Below are 18,311 nucleotides of genomic sequence, written 5' to 3' on the forward strand. Positions count from 1 at the left end.
AGAGGTCCCACTGGGCAGCTACACGGTCGCGCGTCACAACCACTGGCGCTCAAACCCCTGACCACCTGTTTTGCGTCTTCGACCCCTAACCACTCCACCTGGAAGTTGTTTGTGTTCAAATGAGATTTTCGTCCTAGTCATTTTATGTACATTTGATTTTAAAATGAGTATTTGGGACCCAAACGAATTTAAATGAAAAAGTTGTCAACTATAAAGTTTTATAACTTTTCGAGATCTACAACTTTCATTTTGGTAGTTTCTCCATCCGAGGTCATTTACAAGATTTAAAGTTCAAATTTGAGAAATTCAAACCTAGTTTTCCATGACAAGATGATTTCAAATGAAAAAGTTGTCAACTACAGAGTTTCATAACTTTTTGAGATCTACAACTTTTGTTTTTGCTGTTTGTCTATCTTAGGTCGTTTAAAAAATTCAAATTTCAATTTTTCGGAAATCCAAACATAGTTTTTCTTGACAAGATGATTTCAAATCAAAAAGTTGTCCACAACAATGTTTCATAACTTTTTGGGATTTACAACTTTTATTTTGGTAGTTTGTCCATCCGAGGTTATTTATAAAATTTGAATTTCAAATTTTAGAAATTTAAACGTAGTTTTTCTTGACAAGATGATTTTAAAATAAAACAAGTTGTCGACTACAAAATTTTATAACTTTTAGAGATCTGCAACTTTTATTTTGGTCATTTAGTCATTTACTCATCCGACGTAGTGATAGTAACATTGTTCACAAATGTTACATATCCCTCTTATAGTTTATGAAAATATAAGAGATATATGTAAATTTTATGAACAATGTTACTACCACTTTATCAGATAAAGAAATGACCAAAATAAAAGTTATAGATCTTGACAAGTTCTACAACTTCTATGTTTATGACTTTTTCAGTTGAAATCATTTAGTATTCCAAAATAATGTTTGGAGTTGCTATTTTTTTAATTTCAAATTTAAATATATAAAACACAGTCACATAAGAAGATGAATAAAATAATAGCTATAACAAAACAATAAATTGATAGAGCATGATTTTTAAAAAAATTAGGAAAAAATCATCAAATTTGAAGTTAGTACGAGAGACAAAGACTAGTTATAAGTGTTAGCCAGAGATTAAAAAAAGAAATCAGAGTTCTTCAATAATTTTAAAATTTAATTTTAATCAGTATTTTGAAGTAGTAAATGATTTCAAATGAAAAACTTGTCAACTATAAAGTTGTATAACTTTTCGAGATCTACATTTTTTGTTTTGGGCGTTTCTCTATCCGAGGTCGTTTAAAAAATTCAAATTTTAAATTTTAGAAATCAAACGTAATTTTCGTTAGATAGATGATTTTAAATGAAAATATTTGGACATCCAAACTATCACAAATTAAAAAAAGTTTGAACTACAAAGTTGTAGATCTCATCGAGTACTACAACTTTAATATAAAGTTCATCTTCATCGAACACTATCTGAAATTTATGAAGTTTTCTTGCAGCATATCACTGTCGGTTCATAGCATGAACCTATAGTGATAGTATCATTGTTGGTTTTTTGCTAAAACCGACAGTGAGACCCAATATCACTGTCGGTTCTTAGCTAAAACCGACAGTGATATGAACCGACAGTGAAGACCCGAATATCAGTGTCGGTTGGGCTATCAGTGTCCTATCACTATCGGTTTTAGTCAAAAACCGACAATGATGTCGGTTTCTCAAAATCCGTCAGTCATAAAGCTAACAGTGATGTCCAATTCCGGCTTCCCTGCAAGAGTAGGACAAAACGATGCCATGTTTAGCTACTTAGCTTAATTTATGGAGTTGAGGCGCACATGGCGACACTGCAGAGAGGCTGCGGAGACAGCTCACCTGAGGGTGTTTGTGCCACGACGGTGCTTCTCGGCGGAGGAGAAGAAGACAGGAGGACGTAGCGCGCTGCGGAAATCGGGTGATTAAGTGGAGTTTGTGGTTTCCCTTTTATAGGCCCACCAGGTAGCTCTCGGCCGGGGCAGTTCCGCAGTGGTCTCACCGGCACTGCCGATGCAGAGGCGCAGCTAGACATGCGCAAGAGCCAAGAAGGCGGCGAGGATGTACGAAAGGCCAGCTGTTACTCAGTCGTCACATGGCCGGCGCTCGGCATAGTCCTGGCTTTATCAGTACAATTATTTGTGGCGATACAGAAAAATACGCTCTCAGATCGGTGAAAACGCGTTTTCGAAACAGGTTTTTACCGGTGTGGGTTTTTACCGGTGTGCCATTATAAAAGATGGCAGTTAGCTACAAGTTACTAAAAAATTCGAGCGCACTCAGGCGCCATCGGCCAGAACCTTTTTGTCGCCCAAGCCATTCAGTCCAGTTTTCACCGTTTCTGTCTTGACATGTGGGCTTGGCCAGTAAAAATGTCTAAAATACCCCTCCTACCTTATCCTCTCCTTCCTCTTCTCCTTCACCCGATCCACTCGGCCCGCCGTAGCGTCCTCCCGCGTGGCCACGCCCCAGCCACTTCTATCGCGCCATCCTCCACCCGGCGGGGCCACGCCCACTACTATGATAAACTTAACCGAGGCGTACAAAATGGATTTTCCGAGACGGGCAACTTGTCCGCCTCGGTCGAAAGGTCACGGTAAATCAATGATTTACCGAGGCAGTTCAAATGCCCGCCTCAGTTAATAAAATAAAAAAACAAAAAAAAGAAAACCCATGGACAAGCCCAGCGAGCCCATCCACGGGCCCACCGAGCCCATCCACGCTATCGGATCTCGCCCGCCGGGATTTGTCGCTGCCGAATCCACGCCGATCGCCTCCTCAACCAGATCTAGGCATCGGGAGCGCCGCGCGGGGAGGAGGGTGCCGGATCCTCCGCGGGGGTGGAGGAGGGTGCCGAATCCGTCGCCAGAGAGGAGGTGGGGGCCGGATCCACCGCCGAGGAGGAGGAGGGGGCCGGATCCGCTGCCGGGGAGGAGGTGGGGGCCGGATCCACCGCGCGGGGAGGAGGTGGGTGCCAGATCCCCCGCAGGGGAGGAGGAGGGGTCCGGATCCGCGGGCGGGGAGGAGGTGGTGGCCAGATCCACCGCCGGGGATGAGGAGGAGGGGGCCGGATCCGCCGTCGTGGTGGAGTCGTGCCGCCGTGGTGGAGCCATGCCATCGTGATGGGAGGGAGAAGGAGGAGGGGCACCGCCATGGTGGGAGGGAGGAGGGGCGCCGCTATGGTGGTAGCGAGGAGGGACGCCGATGTGGTTGGAGCGAGAGGAAGGAGGGGCCGGTGTGTGTGAGAGAGAGGGAGGGAGGAGAGGAAGGCGTCGCTCGGAGAAGGGGCGCGCTTGGAGCCGCGACGCTCGGAGAGGGGGCGCGCTTGGTCGCGGCGCACGGAGTTGAGTGAGGAGAGGAGAGAGAGTGGAGTGGTTAGGGTTTCTGATTTTGTTTATATATTGGGGATGGTAGTGGGCTGATTTACCGAGACGGTTACGTTAGAGTGCCCGCCTCGGTTAATGATTTACCGAGGCGGTTGCGTTAGGATGACCGCCTCGGTTAATATATATTAACTGAGGCGGGCATGTTAGGTTGCCTGCCTTCATTAATAATTAACCGAGGTGGTTGCTGCCGGCCACCAAATAATGGAGGCAAGCAACCAGCTCGCCCGCCTCCGAGCCCCAAAACGAAATGCCTCGGTTATGTTTTTCTGTAGTAGTGGCCCCTACCCCGCGCCAGCATACCCCGATCGCCTCCTCCCGCACCGCCCTCCACCGACTACTCCTCGCCGGGCCACACCGCCACCCTGCCACCGCTTACTTGCGCCATGGCCCTGCTCGCTCAGGTTGTCGTCTGCAAAGACAGCAGCAGCGAGGAGCAAGGAGATGACAAGGCCAAGGAGGAGCAGATGGAGAGTATGAACGCGGTAACTCCCTAGCCGCGCGGGCCATGCCCTCCTCGCGCACCGTCTCCAACTCGGCAGCGCAGGCCCGAGAAAAGCCTCCCCGCTTGCGTACATGGCCGGGGCTTATCTCGACCGTCCATTAAGTCAATGGTACGAATCTTGATGCTGCTACATTCCTCATTCTGTTGTGTTGGCTTTAGGGTTTAGGATTTAAGGTTTAGGGTGTAGAGTGTAGGGTGTAGGGTTTAGGGTCTTATTAAATCTAATGGTTAGTAAGCTGCAGCTGGGACACTTCCACGGCCACGATATGCCGTGCGGCCACTCATACAAACGGTAAATCCACTCTCGCCCCGCCCCGGACATCCCGTGCAGGTCGCGGCGTCGCAGCGCGTCGCTAACAGGTTCCTGCTCTGCCTCCGAGGCGTGGGGAGGGGGTGGCGGGCTTCGGCGAGGCTCACTGTTCCTCCTCCCCCGTAGGAGAGACAACCCCCTTGTACTACATCCCAGTGCAGCCGTGCAGGGTGTCGCCATCAACCAGGCGCGAGTGCCGGCTACATGTCCCTGGGAGCAACGCACCCGGCGACCACGATGCCAAACGTCCCCACGGGCACCCGAGCATCTGGTGTGCAGCAGCTTCGACGTCCCTTGCATAGCACACCGAGGTAAACGTCTTTGGCGACGCTCGAACTCTGGGAAGATTGAGCGATATTGTCGGCGTCCATATGCCTCGCGACAACCTCGTAGGCCTCGGCCACCATCTCCTCGCGCAGGAGCAAGCCCACGATGTCGCAGGTCGCATATGTCGTCCAGGAACGCTAGCGGTCGCGTATGTCGTCCAGGAAGGCTAGCGGACGCGGACTTGGTGGTGGATAACTGGATATGGTGCCATGGCTGTCTGCGTCAAAGAAGCGGAAGGCGTGGCACGGGTCCTCGACGACGGCCGCGTCTCCCGCGACTGTGGCATTGAGCGCTGCGAACTCAGTCCACATGCTGATGAAGTCGCCGCCTCCGCGTTTTGCATAAGCGCATCCAATAGGTACTAATCAGCCCCTGCAGCTAGGGACACCGGAGACGCTGCACTATGAACACCCTCTCAGATGCACCAGCCACACCTCAAAATCCTCAATCTATGCACACTCACATAGAAAAAGTTCTAGTCTAGGCTCCTTTTGGCCTGCAACCGATGGTAGCCCTTGGATCTTAGCCGGATGGTAGATGGAGAGAGTAAAGTTACATCGTGACTTAGCTTGCTTGAGCAAATTCACTGAATCTGGATCCGCCGAGTGGTTCTTCCACGTCGTGTTCCGGGTCGCCGAGGAGCAGTGGTGGAGCCAGGAGTTTTTTTAGAGAGCCTGAGTGGGACAATATTGTTAGGATTGATCTCCCACCAATTAGGCCCAACGGCCTAACTGGGCCTTGTCCTCACGTCCTGATCGGGGGCGCCCAACCCTACATGGTTGGTGGCCCCCCGTCGCACAGTGCTATAAAGGAAGGTGGGGGCCGGGGCTCGCTATACGAGGTTGACCGCGCCGCCAGTCACCCCACCGACATCCTAAACCCTAGACCCGATCGAAAGTAGGGGCGCTGCCAGCGTCGGGAAGTACCACCGACGCCAGCAACGCCACCCGACGCTCACGCCGCCGCCGAGGACGCCACAGCGCCACTCCCGCTCCACCGACCGTCGCTGCCGGCGCGCAGATGGCGTCCGTCAACGAAACCCCGGCCGGAGCTTCAACAACTACGGCATTTGACGGTTTGCCACCTATCACCCATCTATCAATCTCTCTGTGAAATCCCGAGCACCTATTCCTATGCTAAGTATCCCGATCCGATGAACATACCTAAGAACACTAAATCTAACAATGGTACCGGAGCCACAGTTCGTCAAGAAATCAGATGCGGATCGGGAAAGAAAGTCGAAAACCGAACCCTAAGACCTTAACCCTAATTCCCAAAATCAAAACTAAACAAGGGATTGAAGAAGGGGAAAAGGGAGGGTCGGATTCAAGAACCCTAGAACTCTAATCCGAAAGAGGGGAAAAGGGGAAGAAGAAAGAAGAAGGGTCAAACCCTAACCCTAATCCCATTTTTCCATTCGGATGAACGAAAAGGAAAACGAATCGGCAAGAACAAAACTCTAAACCTAACCCTAGTTTTCCCCATTCGGATAAAACCGAAAAGAACAAACTCAAAAAAAAGGGAGAAAGGGGGAAAAATTAGGGTTAGGGTTCGTCGGGGATAAACCTCCACCGGCGCGGGAGATGAAGAAGAACCGCACCGGCTCTTCCACCGGCGCTGGAGGAGAAACCGAGCCGAGGGCGCGGGCTCGGCCAAGAAACGGCTCGCCGGGCTCGGCCAAGAAAGCGCCGCGGCTAGGCCGCTCGACGGCGGCGTGCTCACCCGTTGGGGAGCACGCGCGCCGGCGAGGGGGCCAGCGATGGCGCCAAAGACCGCTCTGCTTTTCCTCGCTCGCGGCTGCTCGACGGCGGCCGTCTCCGCTGCGGCTGAGAAGAGAAAAGCAGCGAGGAGAGAGAGAGGGGAAGAGCCGAATGCCTAGGGTTTCCAGGGCGTCGGCCGCGGCGATGTTTTGATCTGCGCGAAACGGCCGCTCGGCCGTCGGATCGAGACGGACGGCCACGATTCGCTGGGCCAACTCGCCGGCCCAGGCGGGAGCGAGCGCGCACGGCGCTTTGCCGTCCCAGGCCCAGGTTCCGGCCTGGGTGCGGCCTGTGCGCGCGAGGCAAGCCGGGCCAAGCCGGTTCAGCGCGTCTTGGGCCGCGCTGGGCTGAAAAATGAAAGAAGAACAAGAAATTTTTTTCTTATTATTTTCCAGAAACAATTTTAAATGCATATTTTGATGAATTTGAATGTTTTTGACACAATTTTCTGTGCAAATTTTATCCAACGATATTTTGCCCAGAAAACAATGAATTTTTAGTGCTTTTGGAAAATAATAACATGAAAAGATCATTAATGTTTCCGCTGTGCATGATAATTATTGTTCTCTTTGATTAAATTTGAACCAACGGGATAATTTAATTTTAAGAGAAATGAATTTCTGATAATTTTGATGCAATTATGATATTGTTATTTTCTGACCAACGTTGTTAATAACAATATTATAACTTTTCATCCATGAGAAATCGTGCATTAATTTTACTTCTGTCCAATGGTGATGTAAAATGTTTTGCATGGATGAATTATAAGTTTTAATTTGACCAACGTTGAGTTAAAGCATAGAATTTTATGTATAAATGTTTCTTACTTACTCTGGTATGATTTTAGGAGACAAATGCATTGTGAACATTGCCAACATCCCGACACTCAACGGAACCAATCACCGTGTGTGGCGGGAGAAGTATGAATTGGAACTTGCGTTGGGAGAGGTCGATTTTGCCATCACCTCACCGTGTCCTACTGAGCCAGAGGACCCGGTGAGAGGTGACAATGAATCTGACGCTGATTTCGCTTCTCGGAAGCGTGATCATGCTGAAATAAGAATAAAATATGACCTTGAACATAGGCAATGGACTCTCTCCAACCACAGGTGCCTGTTGGTAGCCAAAGCCACCATAGAAGAACAGATAAGGGGCTCAATCCCTGAATGTGCTACTGCCAAAGAATATCTAGAGAAAATCAAGAGTCAGTTTACTGGGTCTACCAAGGCCACAGCAAGTTCACTGATTAAGAAGCTTGTGAATGAGAAATTCACTGGTGGTAGCATAAGAGAGCACATTTTGAAGATGAACACTACGGCATCTAAGTTAAAAGAAATGAATTTGAAGGAGGAGGATTTCCTAATTCATTTGATTTTTGCTTCTTTGCTGAAAGAATATGACACCTTCATTGTGAACTATAATATGCAGCCTGAAAGATGGGGCATAGAAAGACTCATCTCAATGTGTGCTCAAGAAGAGGAGAGGATAAAGTCCTCACAAAGTGAATCTGCTCATTTTGTGAAGGACAACAAAAGAAAGAACTTTAATGGCAAGAATTCTAAACCACAAGGGAAACCTAAGTGGGATAAGACATCTTCCTCCAGTTCACAGGGAAAGAAACCCCAGGATTCTGAGAATCAGCAGTATGGTGGAGCAGAAAAAGATCAGTGCAAGCACTGCTTCAAGAAGGGACACTACAAGAGGGATTGTCTAGACTTCCTGAAATCTCTGCTAAAGAAAGGTGATGAATTTATTACATTTGTAGATGAATCTCTGTATTTATGTTATGATAAATCCACTTGGTGGGTTGATTCAGGAGCAACTACTCATGTTGCAAATTCTTTACAGGGGTTAAGTGGGACGAGAACCTTGCAAAGAGGAGAAAGAACGATTAAAGTTGCAAATGAACTGCAAGCCAATGTTGAAGCCATTGGGGATTTTTCTTTAGAATTGAATAATGGTTTTGTACTTAGACTTAAAGAAGTACTTTATGTTCCCTCTTTGCGTAGAAATTTGATAAGTGTTTCGAAACTTGATGATGATGGAATTGATTGCCATTTTGGTGATGGCAAGTGTAAGATACTGGTTAATAATAAATGTGTTGGTCTTGTCTTCCGACAAGACAAGCTTTATTTATTATCTCTTGCTGAGAATGCGAACAATGTATGTGATGAGAATGTGAATGATTCCCCATCTGCGGATGTAACTAAGAAGAGGAAGAGAATTGATACTGTCTCTTCGAAATTATGGCATTGTCGCTTGGGCCATATTTCGAGGGGGAGAATGGAACGATTGGTTAAGGAATCAATTCTCCCGCACTTAGAATTTTTAGATTTAGAACAATGTATTGATTGCATTAAAGGAAAGTATGTCAAGAAAATTAAGAAAGATGCCAAACGAAGCACAGGAATTTTAGAAATAATCCACACAGACATATGTGGTCCTTTTCCTATGAAAAGTGTGGATGGTTATGACTCATTTATAACATTCACAGACGATCACTCTCGTTATGGCAATATTTATCCAATTAAAAAAAGATCGGAAGCATTGGATAAATTCAAAATATTTAAAGCTGAAGTTGAAAATCAGCACAACAAGAAAATCAAGATAGTACGATCAGACCAAGGTGGAGAGTACTATGGGCGACATACCCCATATGGCCAAATTCCTGGACCTTTTGCAAGATTCCTACAGGAAAATGGCATAGTTGCTCAGTACTCCACACTGGGGGAGCCTCAGCAGAATGGAGTGGCTGAAAGACGTAACCGTACCTTAATGGATATGGTAAGAAGCATGATGAGTTACTCCACATTACCGATTAGTTTATGGATGGAGGCACTGAAAACCGCCATTCACATACTTAATCGAGTACCAAGTAAATCGGTGCCTAAAACACCGTATGAATTATGGACAGGAAGGGAACCCTCACTTAACCATTTGCGTGTGTGGGGCTGTCCAGCTGAGGCAAAAGTATTTAACCCGAACATAGGAAAGTTAGACTCCAAGACAGTCAGCTGCCATTTTATTGGCTATCTAGAAAGATCGAAAGGATATCACTTCTATTGTCCTGACAGACATACGAAGATTGTAGAAACAAGACACGCTGTGTTCTTGGAGGATAACATGATCAGGGGGAGCGTGGTAGCACGAGAAATCAGCCTACAGGAGAAGCAGGTACATGTATCCACTCCGATGGTTGAAGAACCATTCTTCACGCTACCTGCTGCTGTTGCACCAACAGTGCAGGACACTGTAGTGCCAACACCTGTTGCAAGTTCTCCCGTGGCGACAATGAATGAACATGAGGAACCTGTCCTTGAGGAACCTATCCTTGAGGAAACTATAGAACCAAATGTTGCACATGAGGAAGAACAACAATAGCCCAATGTGGAACAAGTGCCGGAGGCACCTAGAAGGTCTCAAAGAATAAGAAGATCAGCTATTACTGATGACTATGAAGTTTATGAAACTGAAGAATGTCAGATGGGGGACGATCCCACCTCATTTGAAGAAGCCATGAGAAACGACCACTCATCAAAGTGGCTTAAGACCATGGAAGATGAATTGAAATCAATGAGTACCAATAAAGTTTGGGACTTAGAAAATATTCCTAAAGGAGCCAAAACAGTAGGCTATAAATAGGTCTACAAAACAAAATATGACTCCCAAGGGAATATAGAAAGATTCAAAGCGCGACTCGTGGCAAAAGGCTTTACGCAAAGAGAAGGGATTGATTACAATGAGACGTTTTCTCCAGTCTCATGTAAAGATTCCTTCAGAATTATAATGGCACTTGTAGCCCACTATGACTTGGAGTTACATCAAATGGATGTAAAGACGGCTTTCCTAAACAGGGATTTGGAAGAAAATGTTTATATGGCACAACCGAAAGGTTTTGTCGTAAAAGGAAAGGAAAATATGGGATGCCGCTTGAAGAAATCAATCTATGGATTGAAACAAGCTTCAAGACAGTGATATTTGAAGTTTGATAGAACGATAAAAGGTTTTGGGTTTGAAGAAAATGTTGAGGACAATTGCGTTTATGCAAAGTTCAGGAATGGAAAGTACATATTCCTAATTTTGTATGTGGATGATATCTTGCTTGCTAGCAGTGATATCAATCTACTAATGGAAACGAAGAAATTCTTGTCCTCGAACTTTGATATGAAAGATCTCGATGAGGCCTCGTTCGTTTTGGGAATAGAGATTCACCGAGACAGGAGAAAAGGGGTTCTAGGATTATCGCAAAAGGCATACATAGAAAAGGTCCTGAAGAAATTTAGTATGCATGCATGTAGTCCTTCACCTGCTCCTATAGTCAAGGGCGATAGATTTGGGGAACATCAGTGTCCCAAGAACCAATATAAAATTGACCGAATGAAAGCAGTACCGTATGCTTCAGCTGTTGGAAGTTTACAATATGCTCAAGTATGTATACGCCCTGACTTAGCTTTTGTTACCGGGTTACTTGGCAGATATCAAAAGAATCCAGGAATTGAACATTGAAAATTAGTGAAGAAAGTCCTGCATTATTTGCAGGGTACGAAAGGCCTCATGTTTACGTATAGAAGATCTGATTCCCTGCAGATAGAGGGGTATTCAGATTCTGATTATGCGGGAGACGAAAGAAAATCCACGTCAGGATATGTATTTACTCTCGCAGGAGGGGCTATATCGTGGAAAAGCTCCAAACAAACTGTAACTACATCCTCGACAATGTATGCCGAGTTTGTAGCATGCTATGAGGCAACGAGGCAGGTGAATTAGCTGAAGAAATTCATACCCGGATTGAAAGTGATTGATGATATAAATGAACCACTGAGATTGTATTATGATAACAATCCAGTGGTACAGTATGCTCACAACAATAGGTCAAGTGGTGCTGCCAAACACATTGACATAAAGTACTATGTTGTGAAAGATAAAGTTCGGGATCATATAATAAATCTTGAGCATATAAGTACAGAGAAAATGCTCGCGGATCCGCTCACAAAGGGCTTACCACCCAACGTGTTTAGAGAACACGTAGCTGGCATGGGTTTAAGGAAAAGCCTATGATACCCGAACATACGAAGGGCCCAAAGAAAGTTTACATTTTAAAATGGAGAAGTGTATTGTGGCTGTTAGTCTAACGGCACTAATTGTTGTGACGATGGGACAGTTCTATGCACTAATTTGTGATGAAATAGGATGGAAACAAGAAAAATATGAATTGAAAGTTTTGAGTATGAAATTAAAGAACGAAGAATAGATGAGAGATCAAGGGAGAGAATGTTAGGATTGATCTCCCACCAGTTAGGCCCAACGGCCTAACTGGGCCTTGTCCTCGCGCCCTGATCGGGGGCGCCCAACCCTACATGGTTGGTGGGCCCCCGTCGCACAGCGCTATAAAGGAAGGTGGGGGCCGGGGCTCGCTGTACGAGGTTGACCGCGCCGCCAGTCACCCCACCGACATCCTAAACCCTAGACCCGATCGAAAGTAGGGACGCTGCCAGCGACGGGAAGTACCACCGACGCCAGCAACGCCACCCGACGCTCACGCCGCCGCCGAGGACGCCACAACGCCACTCCCGCTCCACCGACCGTCGCTGCCGGCGCGCAGATGGCGTCCGTCAACGAAACCCCGGCCGGAGCTTCAACAACTACGGCATTTGACGGTTTGCCACCTATCACCCATCTATCAATCTCTCTGTGAAATCCCGAGCACCTATTCCTATGCTAAGTATCCCGATCCGATGAACATACCTAAGAACACTAAATCTAACAAATATAACTGTTCGCTTGAATTTACTAGTCGGCTTATCAGCTAGAATCTATAGTATTTTTCTCTCACAACAAATTAGTTTCAGTTGGCTTATCAGCTGGCTTTAATACCAGTCGAACAGGAACATATTAGATCAAGCTACCATCTTTTGGCATGCAAATCAAATAAAGATTGCGTCCTAATTTTTTCTTAGCGTGAAGGTAGAGTATGGGTTAATTTAGGTAACTACGAGCAAATAAAAACTGATTTGTAACAAGTAACCAAGAAAAAAAAGATTTCTAGCACTATAGATCTACATGGACACTGTTGATTTTCAAGCATAACAACAAAATTAATTGAAGCCGTCAACATACGGACACGAATACATAAAGATAAAAGAATAGCACGAGCTAGGCCATGTTTAGATGCCCCGAATCGTTGCCGCAAAAACACTGTAGCGCCACAAAAACACTGTAGCATTTTGTTTGTATTTGGTAATAATTGTTCAATCGTTAACTAATTAGGCTCAAAACGTTCGTCTCGCAAAATACAATCAAACTGTGCAATTAGTTTTTGATTTCGTCAACATTTAGTACTTCATGCATGTACCGCAAGTTTGAAGTGACGAAGAATCTTTCTTTTTGCATAGTGTCAAAGTTGGGAATTTGGGAGGAACTAAACACACCCCAGTGTTGAATGGAAAAGATTTTTTCTGAACATGTCGATTGCATAATAACAAGATAAGCTAAAATCAAACATAGATATATAGAATAATCAAATCAGGCTAGTATTCTTGGCACCGTGGTTAACATTGCTCCTGCGCCCTGCCACATGCTGCTCACCTGCCAGCTGCTGTAGCAAATGAGATGCGATAATTTGAGGTAGGAGCAGGGATGCAGGGCACCCGTGCGCAGGCGCAGCAGATCCTCTTAGCTGTTGACTATTACCTTTTTAATTTTCAAGGTTATTTATATCTTTTCTAATTATAATTTATATTAACTACTCTTTCCACTCCAAATTATAAGATGTTTTGATTTTTCTAGATCCATTGATATATATCTAGAAATGTCAAAACATCTTATAGCGAAGGGAGTATTTATTTTGGTATTTTTTTGTCAATTCATTTGGAGACCGATGTTTTAATTTTTTTAGTCTCTTTGTATTCAAAATTTGTCGTTACTAGGTATTTTTCTCTACAAACTCATAGAAAAATCAAATCTATTTTTCTTAATTATTATTCTAAATTACAATTTATTAATTGTGTTAGGACATATTCTTCGATTTAAACTAATCTAATAGATTATTGGTGCATATTCTTTTTATTTAGTCTCATCAATTCTAGGCTCTCTTAACGAACGTGAGGCTCCTTTAAACACTGTTTAACATGATTGTGTAGATTTCGTTTTCTTGTCTTTTTGTTATTCTGTAACTGTTTAGGATTCGACAAAAGTATAACTCCTTTAACACTGTTGTGTATAGATATAATAGATTGTAAATACCACTGGTAAGAAGAAAGAGGACCTTGGTACGACACGAACTATTTTCAGCGAACCGTTAGAAACTTAGAACGTGACCTTTACATTATTCTCGCTCTGTAAAAACTTCGTCGTTTGTTGGCCAAATAAAAATCGAGACGGATCAAACTCAAGAAGCACATCTGATAATTCTGATTTCAGAAGCACGAGCAGACGAGCTGTTCGTACATAGTTCTCGTGACAATCTACAGAACATGTCACAAACTTATATTTGGGCCATGTTTAGTTCCCTCCCAAAATGCCAAATTTTTCAAGATTTTCCATCACATCGAATCTTTGGACGCATGCATGAAGCATTAAATATAAATAAAAAATAAAACTAATTATACAGTTTAGACGAAATCCACGAGACGAATCTTTTAAGCCTAATTAGACTATGATTGGACACTAATTGTCAAATAACAACGAAAAGCACTACCGTATCATTTTGCCAAATTTTTTGGCATCCAAATGGAGCCTTGGTACTAAAAGAAGCTGGAGCACTATACAGCTCCAGGTTGCTCCAGGGCCAAATTATTGGGATCACTGATCCTCTCAGAGAAGCGTACAGCGGTATCCATATTCAACAATGTTTCCAATCAAACGGAGGCGGCTAAGACGCCTTCGAGAGGTCAAAGACAGCGATGAACGGCATCAGGACGGACCCTATCCAGAGCTTCCCGTCCTTCTCCACTTCGCTGACGGCTCTCACCACCTCTCCCTTGGTGTCCTCCAAGATGTCGAGCACCTGGCCCTCGGGGCTGTACTTGATTATCACCGCGTGGAGCTTGCCACCGATCAGCATCAGGAAGTGGTACTTGGCGGGGATCGGGAGGCTGAGGAAAAACTTCCTCAGCTTGACATGGGGGCTCATGAGCCGGGTATACAGGCTTCGCCGGCAGTGGATCGCCACCCAGAACTCGCCCTTCTCGTTCGTCCTCACATTGTCTGGGAATCCAGGCAAGATAGCGAAAAGATCCACAGTGCCTGCCTTCTCACCTTTCAACCAGTATCTGCTCAACCTGTCTCAGAACACAAATATTGAGTCCCTGATATCATAAAGCTGAAATAAGAAAGCTTAAACCAAATGTAAGAAAAAGAGAATACACACCTGTTGCGCGGTCCTTCACAGAAAACGAAGAATGAGCCATCCTTGCTCATGGACACACCATTAGGAAATTGGAGGTTGCGGTGCAGTACTGTCGTTTCCTTTGTCTGTGGGTTATATTTCAAGAGTCTCCCAGAGGGATCCCCAGAGAAAACTAACTGCATAAAATTCCTGAAAATGAATGATTACTGATAAGATATCTAGGTCCTGCAAGATCCAAGGTCACTTGGATCTAGAAAACTTGTTTGCAAATTGAGGAGACAGTAGGTTTTTCCAATATAACAGTGAAAAAAAAACAGAGTGATGCCTAACTCATTGTAGTCACTAAAACAGGCGCTATACATCGAAGTAGAACGGTTGGAGAACCTTATATGACACCAGAACAAGTAAAAGTTACATCAAAGAAAGAATTGATCCATTTAAGGTGTTTATATATATTGTCTCTCTTCAGTTTCATCATTCTTTTGTAGGAAAGCATGTGATTGTACTCCCTGATGGAAAGCATGCTGTGCTGAAGAGATTCTGACAGATCATAGCATAATGTCTAATTTTTACATAAAAAAGAATACACGTGAGAGGTGAGTATCTTTTATAGCATATAAATAATGTCTGTTGCCACAACAATTAGGAGTGAAGGTAAACAAAGTAGAAGTAATCCAATTGTCAAAAAAGAGTAAAGTAATCCAAAGCTGACGATCTTCTAATTTTCCGGTCACCAACCCATAGTCATTACTACTCATTAGGAATCAAGTGAGCATCCAGCCAACCAAGCAGCTAACACGGTAAGATGAAAAATGAAACAACAGCAAAGCAAAGCAGAGGACGAGAGCGAAGGCATGGCATCACAGACCGTCTCTGGTAGTGTATGCTGGAGTCGGTGAAGTAGACATTGCCCTCGTCGTCGAGGTCGAGGTCGTTGGTGAAGTTGAAGCGCACGCCCTCGGCCTCCGTTGCGAGCGGCGTGGCCAGCCCGCCCTCGGGGCCGACCTTGAGCAGGCCGAAGTAGGCGTCGGCGATGTACAGGTCCCCGGTCTTCTTATCGAAGCGGAGCCCGAGCGGGCGGCTGCAGATGTGCTCGTTGGGGAGGTACTCCAGCGGCGACGCCTTGGGCCCGCCGCAGAGCTCCTGCGTCCAGCGCGGGGAGGCCGTCGCGAAGGGGACCCACCGCTCGCCGTCCCAGAAGACGACCCGGCCGTCGGCGACGCCCGTGTACGGCCCGCGGCCCTGAGGGTCGAAGGCGACGCTCTCGGGCCCCTGCACCTCGCCGCGGAACCGCACCTCGGCCCCGCGGAGCCGCTCCCGTTCGTCCGCGTGCGGCGGCATCTCGGCGGGATCGGGGAGGTCGACGAAGTGCGCCTCGAACCCCGGGAAGTCCACCATGCTGCCCATCCGCAGCGGGTCCGTGCCGCAGAACGCCGCCACCAGCAGCGCCGCGGCCGCCACCCACGGCGACGCCATGTTAGCAACCCTCACCGATCTGGGTTCACGCTACGCTCAGGAACACGAGAAGGGGACCACGGGCCGACGAGGTCCCGGTTTGCAGAATATTTCCATTACAGAGACTGGACGAGATATACGTCCTGTTCGCTTGAATTTATCTGTCAATCATGGTATAATGTTTTTCTCTTATAATAAAACAGTATCAACCGACTTATTAGCCGTAGAAACCATCAGCCGAATAGGGCCACTGATAGGTCCTAAGATAAAAAATTCACCTATAGCGAACTTTCTACTATATTTTTACATGACAAAGCAACCACCGTCCAAGATGCTATACCTTCATTTCAAATTATAAGACGATTTAGCTTTTATAAATAGTATTTGCTATGCATTTAAATACACACTATGTCTAAATACATAGTAAAAACAATATATTAAAAATCTAAAATATTTTATAATTTGAAACAGAGAGAGGTAAATGGCAACATTTGGCTCGTTCTCTCGTGCATTCGAATAGGTTAGTAAGGGATAATATCTTATAATTTAAAACGGAGGCGGTAGATGGCAATATTTGCTTGTTGGCTCATGCATTCGAATGGATTAGTAGGGGCTAATATCTTATAGATTGAAACAGAGGCGGTAGATGGCAACATTGGGCTCGTTGGCTCATGTATTTGAATGAATTAGTAGGGGCTAAGAACAAATAAAGACCAATTAGTGCGGTAGCAGCCATCGATTCAAATAGAAATGCACAGCCTTATCCTGGCTAGTACCCCTTCGCATGCTCATGCCCATGATAAAATAAAATCATATTATGCTTGGCTACTTGCAAGGCTAAACGTGTCAGCGGCAGCCAGCAGCCAGCAGCCAGCTCATGGTCATGCTCCTGCGCTAGGATCCCTTCGCATGCACATGCTCATGCTCCTGCGCGGTAGCAGTTAATGTGTCAGCAGCAGCCAGCAGAGGAGCCCGGGCACCGGCCCAGCCCAGGGTGACCGGGCCTTGGCTCCGCCCCTGCCGAGGAGAGTCCATGGTTGCCGAACAGGATGCCCGTGAACCCGCTCCATATTCTATTCTTTACAGGGATTGTTTGATATTTTTCTAAATATTGTTAATACAAGGAGATGCTAGATGAGATTGTTTTTGTTTTTTCAATATTAGTTTAACTTAATATTATTTTTGTTTTGATTTTAGTCTTGGATACCAGCTAAATTGGAAATATAGCTGCCGGAATACGTTGTTGTTTAATATAAGAGTAGCAAGATTTTTAAATTTGTGATATTCACAATAAAAAATATTACAAATAATTTAAATACCAATTAAATTAGTGCAATCAAGAATGGTCAACGGCAATCAGTTTGGTGCCAAAAAACACTTAGCCAGAGAGTGGCACACGAAAAACAAAACTTTATCTCACTTCTCTAGCCTAAGGGCATTTAAGTCTTTTCATAGCTCCGATAACCACCATTAGCGACGAATATGGATGAATTGACGTGGACAACAAAAGAGTTTCGGCCGGACTTTCTAGTGACCTATAGTTAACAGCTATCTTTTGTAAATGGCACCAGGTGGAACCCTCTTTTTCGAAATCATGCGCCTTCCTTCCCCCCACTGGATAACGACCCGGCCCCACCTCTCATGGTTCCCCCGCATCGCGCGCCCAGATCGGTCAAAACGTGTTTTGGAAACTGTGATCGGCAATCCGGCCGGCTCGTAAACAAGGCCGTGTTTAGTTCGGGCACCGATTCGGCGCCGCCGAATTCCGGCGGTACTGTAGCTACAGTACCGCTTTGTTTTTATTTGGTAATAATTGTCCAATCGTTGACTAATTAGGCTCAAAACGTTCGTCTCGCAAAGTACAACCAAACTGTGCAATTAGTTTTTGATTTTATCAACATATAGTACTCCATACATGTACCGCAAGTTTGATGTGACGAGGAATCTTCTTTTTGCATAGTGCCAAATTCTGGAATTTGGGGCAACTAAACATGGCCCAAATCTCCCGCGCCGAGCAAGCACATCAGAACACACGACAAATCCAGCACACACGGCACGAGATTGCGAGAGCGCATGCGTCGGAGATCATCGCGAGCAAGCTAGCTTGAACACGGAAACAGAAAAAAAAACACCATCGATCTCTGGAAACAGAAACAAAAGCTTGACTCACCAGATCGACGTGAACACAAGCTCAAAACAAAAA

The 18,311-nt window shown here is 45.5% G+C and overlaps 2 protein-coding genes across 2 annotated transcripts; one reads left to right on the forward strand and one right to left on the reverse strand.

Annotated features, from left to right (window-relative positions):
- The first annotated feature begins 2,694 nt into the window (after nt 1-2,694).
- Nucleotides 2,695-3,144, forward strand: LOC136505662 (uncharacterized). Its single transcript, XM_066500825.1, has one exon. The coding sequence runs from the start codon at nt 2,695-2,697 to the stop codon at nt 3,142-3,144; it is 450 nt and encodes a 149-aa protein (XP_066356922.1).
- A 10,703-nt stretch (nt 3,145-13,847) lies between these two features.
- On the reverse strand, nt 13,848-16,218 carry LOC136505038 (protein STRICTOSIDINE SYNTHASE-LIKE 3-like). Its single transcript, XM_066500111.1, has 3 exons — nt 15,522-16,218; nt 14,675-14,842; nt 13,848-14,585 (listed from the first exon to the last, which is right to left on the reverse strand). Exons 1-3 carry the CDS (start codon nt 16,127-16,129, stop codon nt 14,177-14,179), a joined length of 1,185 nt encoding a protein of 394 aa, XP_066356208.1. The 5' UTR covers nt 16,130-16,218; the 3' UTR covers nt 13,848-14,176.
- Nucleotides 16,219-18,311: the final 2,093 nt, after the last annotated feature.

Source organism: Miscanthus floridulus, chromosome 14 (genome assembly GCF_019320115.1).
Source record: "Miscanthus floridulus cultivar M001 chromosome 14, ASM1932011v1, whole genome shotgun sequence".
NCBI lineage: Eukaryota > Viridiplantae > Streptophyta > Magnoliopsida > Poales > Poaceae > Miscanthus > Miscanthus floridulus.

What these genes read in the sequence shown, in the direction of transcription:
- LOC136505038 (XM_066500111.1), bottom strand. Translation starts at nt 16,129, where the DNA reads ATGGCGTCGCCGTGGGTGGCGGCCGCGGCGCTGCTGGTGGCGGCGTTC. An exon ending in AGCATACACTACCAGAGACG is followed by an intron (nt 14,843 to 15,521) that starts GTCTGTGATGCC and finishes ATTCATTTTCAG; the next exon opens with GAATTTTATGCAGTTAGTTT. An exon ending in TGTGAAGGACCGCGCAACAG is followed by an intron (nt 14,586 to 14,674) that starts GTGTGTATTCTC and finishes GTTCTGAGACAG; the next exon opens with GTTGAGCAGATACTGGTTGA.
- LOC136505662 (XM_066500825.1), top strand. Translation starts at nt 2,695, where the DNA reads ATGGACAAGCCCAGCGAGCCCATCCACGGGCCCACCGAGCCCATCCAC.